The sequence below is a fragment of the Ostrinia furnacalis genome, unplaced genomic scaffold (genome assembly GCF_004193835.3).
Source record: "Ostrinia furnacalis isolate ACB-3 unplaced genomic scaffold, ASM419383v2 OfSCF5843, whole genome shotgun sequence".
Taxonomy (NCBI): Eukaryota; Metazoa; Arthropoda; class Insecta; order Lepidoptera; family Crambidae; genus Ostrinia; species Ostrinia furnacalis.
In genome coordinates this window covers 709243-723534 of record NW_021136082.1, presented here as the reverse complement: position 1 = coordinate 723534, position 14292 = coordinate 709243, and the positions used below count along the sequence as shown (strand labels likewise).

The 14292-nt window shown below is 42.9% G+C and overlaps 1 protein-coding gene across 1 annotated transcript; it reads right to left on the bottom strand.

The window, feature by feature from the left end:
- Nucleotides 1–11110: 11110 nt before the first annotated feature.
- Nucleotides 11111–11838, bottom strand: Casp-4 (caspase-4). Its single transcript, XM_028316709.1, has one exon. It carries the CDS (start codon nt 11750–11752, stop codon nt 11126–11128), a length of 627 nt encoding a protein of 208 aa, XP_028172510.1. The 5' UTR covers nt 11753–11838; the 3' UTR covers nt 11111–11125.
- Between the last annotated feature and the right edge of the window lie 2454 nt (nt 11839–14292).

Genomic DNA, 14292 nt, shown 5'->3' with positions numbered 1-14292 from the left:
CTATACGCCGAAAAAAGATTTGTTCAAATCGGTTCATAATTGGCCGAGTTATAGCGTAACAAACATAGAAAAAAAACATACGGGTCGAATTGAGAACCTCCTCCTTTTTTGAAGTCGGTTGATAAATACCAATCTTCTTATTCGTTACTTGGCAGAGCGGTCGTGGTCACGTTGAGGCGTTGTTCACATCGGTTTTAGGCCTCAGCCTCGAATTTAGCGGGCAGCGGGGCGGGAGCGGCAGCGGCGCGGGAGCGGGGCGGGCAACGCAAACCCGTTCTCGAAACAACAAAACTCGAAACCGCGCGGCGCTTTAGCGGCGAAGGGTTGTGTTCGGGGTTGTGTTGTCGAGATATTTGTTTTTATTCGCAAACGAAATGTCTGAACAACGGCGACAATTTTATTTCGATTCTTTATTCCTAACGCTCGATTTATTGTGGGCAAAAGAAGGAGTGCGCTGCCCGCTCGTTGCCCGCTCTCGCGCCGCTGTTTTCGAGAACCGGTCTATTTGATTTTACGCATAAGATCCTGCCGCTACCGCCGCCGCCCCGCTGCCCGCTAAATTCGAGGCTGAGGCCGTAGAGCCAGACTCTTCGCACGATCTCCCTCCATCTCTCTCTATTGGCAGACTGTCTGGTGCAGTCACATAAGCCGTCTCCCACTGCTGATTCAACTTGGTCGGTCCAGCGCATTGGTGACCTGCCGCGCGATCGGGTTCCTTCGACTTTTCCTTGTACGACCAGTCGTTCTATGGAGTTGTCATCCCGCCTCGAGACATGTCCGAAGTATTGCAGTATGCGCGACTGTACTACGGTTGAAAAACGCTGAGTGACACCGAGCTCCTGGTGTATGGACACATTGGTACGGAACTCTGTCCATGATCCCAATGAGTCATAAAATATTAATATCCTTTACTAGCTTCTGCCCGCGGCTTCGCAAGCGTGAAATTTTGCCTGTCACAAAAAAACTTAACCGCGCGCGTCCCTGTTTCAAAAACCGGGTCAAAAACTATCCTATGTCCTTTCCCAGGACTCAAACTATCTCTATGACATCGGTTCAGAATCAGAATCAAATTCATCAAAATCGGTTCAGTGGTTTAGGCGTGAAAGCGTGACTGACAAGAGTTTTCGCATTTATAATATTAGTAGAGATAGAAAGGATTGCTCTTCCACACGTTAAATATGATCTAATAGAAAAAACACAATACAGAAACTATCCCTACGGGGAAGCAGTGAAACGCCATCTATCAACATGATCCCAACTAATATTATAAATGCGAAAGTAACTCTGTCTGTCTGTCTGTCTGTCTGTCTGTCTGTCTGTCTGTCTGTCTGTTACGCTTTCCCGCTTAAACCTCGCAACCGATTTTGATGAAATTTGGCATAGAGATAGTTTGAGTCCCGGGAAAGAACATAGGATAGTTTTTATCCCGGTTTTTGAAACAGGGACGCGCGCGATAAAGTTTTTCTGTGACAGACAAAATTCCACGCGGGCGAAGCCGCGGGCGGAAAGCTAGTATCTATATATCGGGGGTAAAACGAGGTCCATGCGTACGAAGTCGCGGGCGGCCGCTAGTTATACATAGAAAACACCCAGATTTAAAATTTGAGATCTACGATGCCACAGACAGGCCCATCTTTTAAAAAACAGCCCTTATTTTGCGTCAACAAACAAAAATACATCTCTTCACTCTATTTCATAAGACAGCCCAATCATAATCCAACCAAAAACAAGGCAAACAACAAACAAAACTAGCAAACGGTAAACACGACTCCGCAAATGGCAACACAGGGCAATAAAAACGGATATTAAAAGACGGGGCACATTCATCACAAGTGTTGCCACTGTGCCAGTAGATTGATATAAGATGTTCCCTAAAAGATGGGGGCGGGGATTAATTTTGTTATGGCAATTTAAATGGCAGTTACTGGAGTATGGTGTATATTAGTTGGTTTAGCATTCTGCTTATCTATAGAACAAACTAATTGCTCATAAGATAGGCCCCCTTAATTGATATTTATTGTCCGTGGTGCATAATCTTTTCAGGTTTTAAACGTTTGTCACCTGTCATCCGCTTTGCAATGGAAGTCGAACCTTAATTTCGAACTCCTCCTAAGTTCTTCTGATTAATTTCGTTGCGGGTCCAATGACAGTTTAACTTTCCCCCGGGACAAACTTGACCTTCATTGGTTGGGTTTTTGTGGCGGTCAAGCTGTAGATCCTGGCTACACAGGAGTTGCAGTGGTGGGAACGAGAGGTGGGAATAGTCCCGTATAGAACAAACTACAGTTAATGTCTAGGTGACTTCTTAATTATGGTTTTTCCCGCGACTTTATCTAGTCTCAACGTGATCAAAATTAGAAGAGTTCTTATCAATACTACACAATAAATATTTACTACTACCGGCAGCCCGCGACTTCGTACGCGTGGATCCCGTTTTACCCCTTTAGGAGTTGAATTTCGCAAAATCCCGTCTTAGTGAGCACGTTCTATAAGGCACCCCCGTGCAAAATTTAAGACTCCTAGCATTTGTAGTTTCTGAGATTTCGTCATGAGTGGGTGAGTCAGTCAGTACTATTACTATTACTCTATCCTACACCCTATGTTTTCTGTCAGTCAACCCTATTTCATGTGTCATGCAATAAATAATTTGATATTGACCCCTTTTGAGATTTATTTTTACAACTAAACGTGGTAAGCCATGTATTTCTCTTTAGTTTTGTTTGATAGAGACAGATTCAAATTTCGCATGAAAAATATTAAGTTTCTTCGTAGGCCAGTAGTAGAATAATTGAAATCGAAATTAATTTCTACAAAAGGTTTTAATGGCTTCATTTGTTGCCCATAAGACTATGTTAGGTTTTCGACTTCGGCGTAGTTGTGCTCCCTGCTTCAGTGGTGCCCCGAAAGCATTTTTGCTGTTAGTCAAAGTAGGATATCGTTCATAGTTTTCATAAATGAAAGCTAGACAGACTGTCTATCCTATGGTATTCAGTTTGCCCTACAACATTTCAACGCGCCGTAGAATACCTAACAAGTTCCACACGCAAATCCGCATTGGCGACGATAATTTCAAATCCCAATATCATTACACGAAATTAGCTTGCATTATTAATATTTCCCGCCACGCGGCCATATTGGCACAACCACAGATAGCATAACGAAACAAATCGCGGGAACTCCGCCGTGTCTATGGTACGTGCCGCGTTGTAAATATTCGAAATTCGAACGGGTGCGGATCGCGCGGGCCGCATTCAAATGGGCGAGTTATCTACGTTTACGCGGGGCAGGGGTGCGTGAGTGTCGATATCGATATAGGCAGGGTCTGACTTACACAGACCTTGTCTACTTATATCGATATCGACAGCCATTTACCGAGGACCTGTGATATAAATCAATATTTTTTTAGACGCCATTACCAATAGAGTTTATTTCAGTTTATTGTATCAATTCCACGGCTCAACTTAGTGTCGTCTACTGCTGGACAATGCCTCAGTCATGGATTTCTGTAAGGACTGGTCCTGCGCGGGATTGTTCAGGTGCTTCTGGCAATGAAGAGTTAAAATAGTTAAAAAATTGATAAATAAATAAAATATCCTTGGACATTTTACACTGCGCGATCTAGTCCCAAACTAAGCAAAGCTTGTAATAAGTGAAAATCCTCTAAAATTCAATGCGCCATACAAAATCAAATCAATATGTAGACTCTATTGAATTACGAGACATTAGTATTCATTGCTAATTTAACGTAGCTCTACAACAGATTCCCTATTTAACCGTGTCATCGACAAAAACCCTCCCAACACTACCGCGTATCGTCTAACGACGCTCCAAGAAAATAGACATTTCTGGATGCCGGCCGGGTGCAACGTGAATTATTTACACCGACTCAAAGACTGGGATGCGAGTTGGGGAACAACGTGCCGCTTATATAAAATAAACATTACTTTCTGGAGTTTCTGGATGCCGCATGCGGTCTGGCCTGGAATACCTAGGGCCGAACTGTGCGGAGCTTTTGCCTTATTATTTTGAGTCTCAGTTTGAACTCAATCGAAAGGCAATGAGGGCTATCGTTTTTATACCTAACAGTTGGCACCCCTGGCGATTGACAGGACCTTACTCTACAGTGGCGCCATCTTGATGAGTGCAAATGCGATAGTCCTCCTACCACTTTCGCGCTCACCAGTTGGTGCCACTGTCTTCGCTACTAGCAAGTAGAGGTGGGCGCCACGCCGGCGCGCCGCCGCCGCCGCGAATTTTTTCACGCCGCCGCCGCCGACGATCAGCTATCGGCGCGCCGATATTTATACTGTACAAACTATTTGAAATTTATTCCTCTGCTATACTGTACTAATTTGTGTTTCAATCGCAAAAGAACTATTTTTTTATTGAGTTGAGCGGCTATTCTTGTTCAATAAAGTCCTAGTATCACTGCGACCGGTACCGATCTATTGTGATCGCCGCTATTTTCCTTGCAGTTCGCCTCCGAGTCCTGCGTCCATTAGGAATGCAGTATCTTTTGGGGGGCTTAGGGTATGTTTGCCCAGGTGTAAGCTCCGCTTGCGCATTAATGGTCCGCAGTCCGTGAGAATGTGTAGTGGCGTTTCATCTGCCTCTTGGCACATCCTGCACGTTCTTGATTCGGACAGTCCCATAGTGGACAAGGGCTTGTTTAAGCTGCTGTGTCAAGTGAACTAAGATGCGCATTTTGATCCTACTCAGTCCTATGATCTGCTTAGAGCATTTTCGGTCATAGGCTTTTATAAGAGGTTTGGAATGAGTTAATCCTAGCATGTCTGACCATGCCTTAAAGGATTCGTTTAAACAGATGTTCTCCAGGGTCAGTCGAGCGAGACTTTTGGGAATGCCACAAAAGGGTTCTGGACCATATTGTGTTCCCTCCGCTCCCGCTCTGGCCAGTTCATCGGAATTTTCATTGTCCACGATTCCCGCGTGACCTGGAACCCATTTCAGCCTTACTCTGTTACGTTTTCCTAGGGTATTCAGTCGACTCATGCAGTTTTCTACCAACTTTGAAATGATTAAGTTGGAGTTTAAGGCCAGCAGCGCGGCCTGACTGTCTGAGTTAATGTAAATTATGTGGTTGGCATAATTTTTTTGCAGGTTAGCTTCCGCACATTCATTAAATAATGTCGTAGACTTCTGAAAGATAGAGGCAAATTTACCCAGGCTTTGAGATAGCCTAAGTTTCGGCTGCTCTCCATACACGCCAAAGCCTACGTTCTTCTTAATCGGTCTTACTCTTGTCAGAGTGGTCGTGGTTCAGCTGACGAGGTACATGGTGGGGGTGGAGGATGGAGGTACAATTTATATGTTTATGCCATATAAATTGGTACACAAGGCGAACTTAATGCCGTTGATATACTAATAATTGATTGAATAACTTAATACTAACTATATTAACAGTTAGTCAAGTACATTATTCAAGGTACTGCTTGGTCTAGTAAATAATTGAGCGCGAGAGGCGCCGGTCCCTCTTGCTGTCAAGAAAAAAATCCCCGCCTTCGTCTGGCAGATAACCCACGCTATTTTACTATACTTTAAGCGAATCACTCACACAGAGATTGGCAAATATGTCTCGGAATGCAAATGGGAACCACAACCTCTGGAAGGCAACAAAAGTGTTCTCCGCTTACACAACACAATCTCCCGCCATTCTAGGTGCTGTGCTGCCAAACCTTCCCATTGTGATTTGAAAGGGCTCATTTGGCATCTTTTCGTATGCTGCTTCTGAACATCTTAGTACTTGACTATCTGAGGAGTTGACCGCCATGTTTCCGCTTACTCTCCTCAAGTTCAAAGTAGAAGATTGATTCCTACTACGCTAATTGAGGACGAAAGACGCAGGAGGACAAAGTGACTGACATAGCCCACAGAATCGCTAAAATCAAGTGGCAGTGGGCGGGGCACATATCTCGTAGAGCTGATGGCCGCTGGGGCAGTAAAGTTTTTGAGTGGCGACCACGAGCCGGAAGACGTAGCGTGGGCAGGCCTCCCACTAGGTCGACCGTCGATTTGGAGAAGGTCGCAGGAAGTGCCTGTATGCGAGCGGCGCAGGACGTCTTTCAGCTGAAACGAAAGAACTAACGCTATGAGAGATGGCTAAGCTAAAGAAATAGCCAAAATGGACCCTTGTAAAGCACTTGCTTGCATTTGATCTGATCACCATGAAGTCCATGGTCTTGACAATGACCACACTGAGTGAGAAGAATCTCGCAAGTCTCTTAACTTTGGAAATGATCCATAAGGCTGGCAAGTCGCCTAACGAATTCTCTTATCGCTCAATTAATCTGACATTTGTACCGTTAAAATTATGGAAAAGGATCATTCTTGCTCGTTTATTCTCTTGCCTAAGTATGACCCATGTAATACAGTATATCCGACCAGAAATTTTGGCAGAAACCATACCAACCATAATCAGTACAATGTTTGACAAAGAAAGAATCCTGTACGTCTGCTTTCGCTGCGGCTTCAGCTGGGTTTATTATAAAGGACTACTACCTGCTGATGGATTCTTATCTCAGAGGCAGACAGTTTTAAATCAAACTCGGTGACAAAATCTTCTCTTTTTAGCTGCAGAGCTGGAGTACCCCAGGACTCTGTACTTGGTCCGATACTCTATAACATCTACTAGTAAAGTAGCCCAGACACCAGAAAGCTGAGGCATTCCTCAAATGTAACTGTGATCTTAAAGTGACTAGACTGTTGCAATGTCAGCTGCTTGGCTGACCAAGTGGCGCATGTAATTAAGCCCCGAAGTCTCACCATATTATCATTTAAGACGTGAAACTTATCCTCCGGCCAATCTAGACCTCGACACATTGCTGCAATCAACCTGCATTAAAATCCTGGACCGTAGGATGACATGGAAAGACCATAAATATAAATAAAACAGAACTGAATATAATATTCCACCGACAGTCAGCTAATCCAACATTAACTATGTGCCTCCAAAGAGCTCAAAAATACATGTTAAGGGTACTTTTATCGGCACATTGGTACGCTCGCCTTTAGGAAATACACGAGAACTTGATCTCAGCCAAACTCACTATCCAAATATCAAAGTATCTATGATCAAGAGAGCTAATTTACTAGGGTAAACCACTGCTTTAGTGGCTCAAACCCCAATCAACTGCAAATCACCTGATTAGTCTTGACGACAGATACTAAAAAAGCAGATTTAAAAATAAACCTAATGAACAAAGGTCAAACAAGGTCACGCCGCCGACGCCGCCGCCGCCGAGGTCAAAAAGTCGGCGCGCCGCCGCCGGCCAATTTTATATCGGCGCCCACCTCTAGACACAAGTCGCGCAGATTAGTACTCAGTGGCACATCTGCATGGCAAATCTGCGGTCTATGTCATGATCAGGGGGGGGGGGGGCGATTGTCTTTCAATCTTCGAAAATCAGGGGGTGCCTTAGGACTTATTACGGGGGGAGGGGGGTGATCGCCCCGGGTGCCAACCCATGCTACGCCGCCACTGGGTCGTGGGAGGTGCCTGGATGCGAGCGGCGCAGGACCGGTCTTTGTGGAAATCCCTGGGGCAGGCCTTTGTCCAGCAGTGGACATCTTTCGGCTAAACCGAACGAACGAACGAACAGTCAGCGTCAAATGGTTCGTGACACCCAATGTAGCCAAAAGGTTCGCAACACGTCTTTGTTACAAATGGAATAAGGTTGTGTTGACAACTTTTTGGTCACTTTAGGTGTCACGAATAACTAGTTCGTCGACGCTGACTGTACATAAAAATGGCTTATTCCCAAAGGTCACAGCTCTACTATTTAAGTTCATACTTTGATCCCCAACGGTCCACGACATCAAAAATAAAAAAGCATTTTCTGTGAAAATGTTATTATTTCATGGAACCGGTGGGAAATAAGAACAAAGAGTCGTGGACTTGAAACCCAAATAAAATTATAACAACTAATGTATTTAATAAAACTAAACAGCGGGGTACAAAGTTACAAACACCAAAATAGCATCAGAGAGCTGAGTGTGAAACGTCCTCACTACGAGTAGTTAGCGCGTAAAAAATGACAATAAATGTATGACGGATTGTACAGCGCCCCTAGCGGAAACTTTTTGAAGAACTAAATTTTTAGCGAGGACGTTTGATATTATAATCTCACATTCAGCCCAATGCTCAGTAGGTAGTATAAGCCATGACAGCAAAGAGTGCGTCACACGCAGGCCCCTTTTCCCACTGGGCACTTTGGGCACGTGCCCAGGGCCCCGTGACCGAGGGGCTCTGTCGCCCTCGTCGTCTGCTCGAAAGACCTTTCTCTAGATGATAAGGGGCCACCATTGATAACAACACCACAAAAAAGAATTTTCTGGAGTGAGATCAGGGCTTCCTGGTGGCCAGGAGATGTCACCCCTGCTTGAAATTATTTTTTTGTGGGAACATGTCTCTTACCATCTAAATGCTCACATTTGAAGTGTGACACGTAGCCCGGTCATTCTCCGGATCTGGATTATTTTGTTGATTACCCCGACCTTTTTTATTTTTGAATTTAGAGTAACTTTAGGTAATACATTTCAAAATAGACATTATTACGAGCATATTTTTTATATTGGCCCATCTGTAGCAAGCAGGAATAAAAAGTTATGCGACATCAAAATTTTCATGGTCGGGGTAATCAAAGTTGGGAGTCAGAGTAATCAAAAATAAAACAAAATATTTTATTTTCTAAAGTTTTTTTTAAGTTATGGTAAAATAAATGTTATTATAACTAGCCATTTGTTATTTTGATGTATAAACGACAATATTGTAAAGTTTCAACAAAATCTGTTAAGTACCTAGTTGTTGCGTAAAAGAGTAAAAAACATACATATACTATACATTATACATATAATATTAGTGACTCAATGTCCTATGTCTCCTATATGGGACAGAAGGCGTCCACAACAGTCCTCCATCGCATTCGGTCTTGAGCTTCGTGTTTGATCTCACTCCAAGTCTTAACAGTGCGCCGCTATGTTTTTTTGGCGCGACCATGTCTGCATTTTCCCTGGGGGTTCCAATCTAGAGCCTGCTTGGGGATGTGATCGGGGTCCCTTCGGAGAGTGTGGCCTATCCAGTTCCACTTGCAGCGTTTATTCTGCTGAAAGATCGGTATTTCGTGGCAGCGTTCCAAAAGTTCGTTGTTTGAAGATTTTGGAGAATTTGGCGAAGACAGCGGCTGAAGAAGATCTGCAGCTGGTGCGAGATAACCTTAGTGACCTTCGACGTTTCACGCCCATAGAGCAGAACTGGTTTGACGTTGGACCCGAATATTTTGATCTTGCTTGGGTCAATTTCCGTGACTGCCATACGGCTCGAAGTTGTGCGAAGGTAGCTCTGAGTATTATTGATTACTCGGTGACAAAAGTCGGGGTAATCAAGGTCGGGGTAGTCAAAAAATTAAGGTTTATCCTGAGCCCTGCCCAATCTGTAAGTTGAATCCCATATGTTTTAATACACAAAAATGCGGTTACATGGACCATTATTCCTGTACATTCTCAAGAACTTTCCATGTAAAGAAACCTAAAAAAACAGGATAGAGTAAATCAATCGTGCACTGAACCAAGGTCGGGGTAATCATATTCTTATCTCGATAACTCCGAAATCCTGCGACGACTTGCATTACCGATCACCTCGGCACGCAGGCCACCACTAAAGGTTCACGGTGGAGGATAGAGCTCGTTTCTAAATTGCGTAGCTAGGGACGTAGGCGCACATTAGCGGCGTGTCGGGGTAATCACGGTTAACGCCCGGACACAACTTCAAATATTTATTTTACAAAACCTTTTAGTGATATAGTTATATCGTATTTAATTTATCAATGTTTATTTAATCAGTAATCGATTACATAAGCATTGAAAGCGGTAATAATAACGGATTAATTTATACGAGCAAATTTGTTCTGAAATCGGGAGCGCGGACACGTCGTGGTAATCAATTTTTGACGACTTACGATTTTTTTTAAATTACTTAAACAACTATTATTAACTATCTCTGTAGTTTAACAACAAGAACCTATATTACCTATATTATGATATTCGGGTACTTTTTGGCCCCGGACACGTGATTTTCTTAGCCGGTGGAATGACCCAGCCCCATCTTGATGTAACGAAGTGCTCCGGTCATAGCCTTGCGAATTTCGAATTAATCATCCTTTCAATGCAACAAACCAATTAAGCAGGGATGAAATCTCATTGCCTCTAAGAAGCGCTAATCTCATTCTAGCAGATTTCTATTTGTGGGGTTACTTTACGAGCAGAGTATACTCTAATAATCCATAAACTCTGCAGCATTCATCCTGAATCCATTTCGAAGTTACTCTAACGAAAGTTTTCCAATATTTTTATGTATGTTGACCGAATGTTGTAAACGTCAAGGGAATCACATGTACGACGATAAAATTTATAAAAGAAAGTAAATTTTAAAATAAATTGCACTAAATTTCCTTTAAATTGCAATAGTTAACGTACAAAAATGTAGTGTTCATTTCCTTGAATTTTCAAAAGTGAATTTTCTTCTGGGCCACTCTGTATAACATTACACGAACATCTCATTGGCAGTGTCCTGAATAAAACCGATCCGAAACTGCATTATCATGGGAAAGGGCCCTTAGCGTCCACACAGATACCTGAATGTCTTTTTGTCAGCCGATAGTTCGATCAGAATGTTAATCGGTATATATATATATATACCTTTCATAGCACATTACACCGATTTGATACTTATCGGCCGAATCCAAACTACTTATCTGTCGATAAAGTCTGCCGTTTACGGGAACTCTTGGAGTTTGTATGAAAATACAGGGAAATCCCTGTTTACTTATGACGTCATTTGTGGATACGGTTTTACCAAGGTAAATATAATATGACCAAATCAGTCCAAATATTCATTGCTACTAACCCTTAAAAACAAAAAGAAAATAAACAAAAGGATAAAGCGCAGCGTAGGACGTCCACCCACAAGGTGGACAGACCACTTCATAAAGGTAGGACAGCGCTGGATGCAGGCCATCAAGTCATTATGGAAATCATTGGGGGAAGCCACATGAAAATGAAGAAAAACACTATTGTTGAGACCATCCAATTTACAAAAAGATGTATCAATTTATTTGAAAAAGCAACACAGTTGGATTGGCCATTGCTTAGGTAGGTACTCGTACTTACATTCTTTTAACTTCGTTCTTATTTCTTCTTTAGTCAAATCCGGTACTGTTTCCACTTCAAACCCAAAAGATTTGAATGTTTTTTCAAGTTCTTCGACGTCTCTTTCAGTGCCTAATCTTGGTCTTACATATCCTTCTATATTGCACTGATTGAATATTAACAAAGCATGTTTTCCGAATTTTTCCAATTCGTACGTAGGTGCTTCCTTTGATAAGGCTCTTTTGTTATATACTATTTCATGTGTTTCCTCGTGTTCTTTTAAACTCTCTTCACGAACGTATTCAATGTAATCGATATCTTCTTTTTTATCTTCAAGAGGCAAAACGGGAGGTTTCTTCATTTGAGCATCCAAAACAAGTGTGCTAGAAGACGCTAATACACCATCAGTGTCTAACAAACTCTCTTCATCACTATTGTTTATTGGAACACCATAAATTATATTAACACGTTCATTGCCTTCATTTTCACTATCTCCTGCATTTGAGCAGCCATCATTTGGGGTGTTATCACCATCGACTGGTCTCCCACTTCCTCGTCTTTTCTTCTTTCTTTTACCTTTTCCGAGCATTTTTGCAAATGTTATTTTGTTACTTGTACACGTATGTTCGCATTCGCTGTTCGCTACTGATAAGTCGCTTTCTGTTATTTTTATCTTATCCAGTGGCGTATCGTGAGGGTTATCTTCGTTCGGAGCCGACCAGAACTTAGCCAATTTAATTATATTTTTTTCATTTTTATTATTTGGTATGATTTATTTTACTTTTGAAGAACATAAAACCTACCTACTACCGAGAGGCACCCTACAGATGTTCACTTTTGAAAACATGCCTATTATAGTACTTAGACCTAATAGACCGGGAGTAACTAGTCGAATTAGGCTCAAATTGTAGGTTTACAAAAGCACCTGTAACTATTTTTTATTTCTGAAAGTGTACACACAACCCGTCGAGTTTACTGCGCAGTACCTGGCGGCCGTGACGTCACATCGACGCTCTCTGGCAAAAATGGGGCGAACGCAGAGAGGGCGCGTGAGTGCGAAGGAGAGTCGCATTTCAGAGAGGTGCGCAGTAAGATCGGATTGTAGTGTTTAATCTTGTGCGGTGTAGTGTGTACATTACTGTATAATCTTTCCCTTCGTCGCACGAACGTATTAGGCCGGCTTTTCGGTGCCCTCTGTTGTGCACCGAAACGTGGTAAGCCTTAGGGCCTTAGTGATAGATCGCCCGGTGCTTTGTCCTGCTGGAAGCTCTTCTGGAAGGACTGGTCTTTTGTTCTAAACGTCCTGCCAGAAGATTATCGCAAGTCCTGCCCGCAGTACGCAATTTGTACGTGTTTGCTTGCTGGTCCTTCCAGCAGTACGGTGACCTTCAAATTTGAACTCATCCTCACCAGAAGTAGTAAACACTTGGTTAGTGTTTATTAAATAAAAAGTCATGTCGTAGAATCATTTTGTTTAACCAGTATTTTACTTTTCTTAATATATTATAAACTTGTTTATCTTCTTTCAACTTAACTAATAGGAACTATAATAAGGAACTTTAAATTAATTACTTTGGTACGTCACTTTGTATTAGAAATTATACCTATCACTTACAAATACACTACAAATTAAAAACAAAAACAAGAAATAAATTATAAATGTTTGATTAGGCTGGAATACTTCACATTCATTATAATATTATCGCCAAAATGTTGCCGACTCCACGCCCGGCGCGTCAAAATGTGTCGCGCGAGCGCGAACGCGCTGCCCCCGTGTATACTCGTGCGCCATCGGGCTCCGACTAACGGTTAGTCGCGTTTTTCGATCTTGGGCACTATTGGGTGAAAGAGAGAGAAACACTCTATTTTTTCGTGTAAATTTGAAATTTGTACAATGTATACTTACGAAACTGTGATCTTTTAATTTTGCGTCCTACCGGAAGTACTTTAAGTCCTGCTGGCAGGACTCCGGGCGATCTATCATTAGGCCTTAAGCTTTAAGGACTATTTTTAGTTGTCAATTAATGTATGATCGCTTGGCGCGTAGTAATGTTACGGGCGGGATTCGGATTTTTATTTTTATATCAGAAAAAATCGTCGCGTGCCTCCAGGGGTCATGCCTCTCAGGGGCCATGCCCCCCAAGGGCCAGGCTACACCTCTGGAATCTTATCGATATTGTTATTATTGCATTTAAATCCTTTAATATCGTTGACATCAGCGTTACATACTTAGGTGATAGCTATTTGATGCTCGAAGGACACCCATTGATTATTATGAATCATAAAAATCTAATGATAAAAAACAAAGACACTTGAAAGAAATATCCGGTTTCAATATGTCTGTCTGTAAGTATTACAAACAAGAGCCTAAGTATATATTATTTTACCGATTATTTGTATCTGATTAAGTACCTACTTATCTATTAAGGTACCTAGCTTTAGATGATGACGTAAACTACTTACCTACAATAAAATTAGGCAAGGGAATTCCCTGCCCCACGTGCATGAAGCGACTGCTTATAAAGAAGATAGTCACTAATTTATTGCAAACTAGCTTTCCGCCCGCGGCTTCGCCCGCGTGGAATTTTGTCTGTCACAGAAAAACTTTATCGCGCGCGTCCCTGTTTCAAAAACCGGGATAAAAACTATCCTATGTTCTTTCCCGGGACTCAAACTATCTCTATGCCAAATTTCATCAAAATCGGTTGCGAGGTTTAAGCGGGAAAGCGTAACAGACAGACAGACAGACAGAGTTACTTTCGCATTTATAATATTAGTTGGGAAGTTGGGATTCTGCCCAAGCGCTGTAGATCTCGTCAACTCGGCCTGTTGGACAACCCGTAACCACCCGTGACTCACAATGAGTGGGCTAGGGCCGTCGAGACCTTTGCCCGGGCTACGAAATAGGAGAAATCTTTAATAAATCCCCATAGATGGGGGCTGGGCGGGGCATGTTCCCAGACCCATTATTTGGAGGGCCGCTTGCCGCCGCGCGCCGCCCGCGCTAGTGGGTTAGGCCTCAGCCTCGAACTTAGCGGGCAGCGGGGCGGCGGCGCGGGAGCGGGGCGGCGGCGCGGGAGCGGGGCGGGCAACGCAGACCCGTTCTCGAAACCAGCGGGCAGCTCGCGC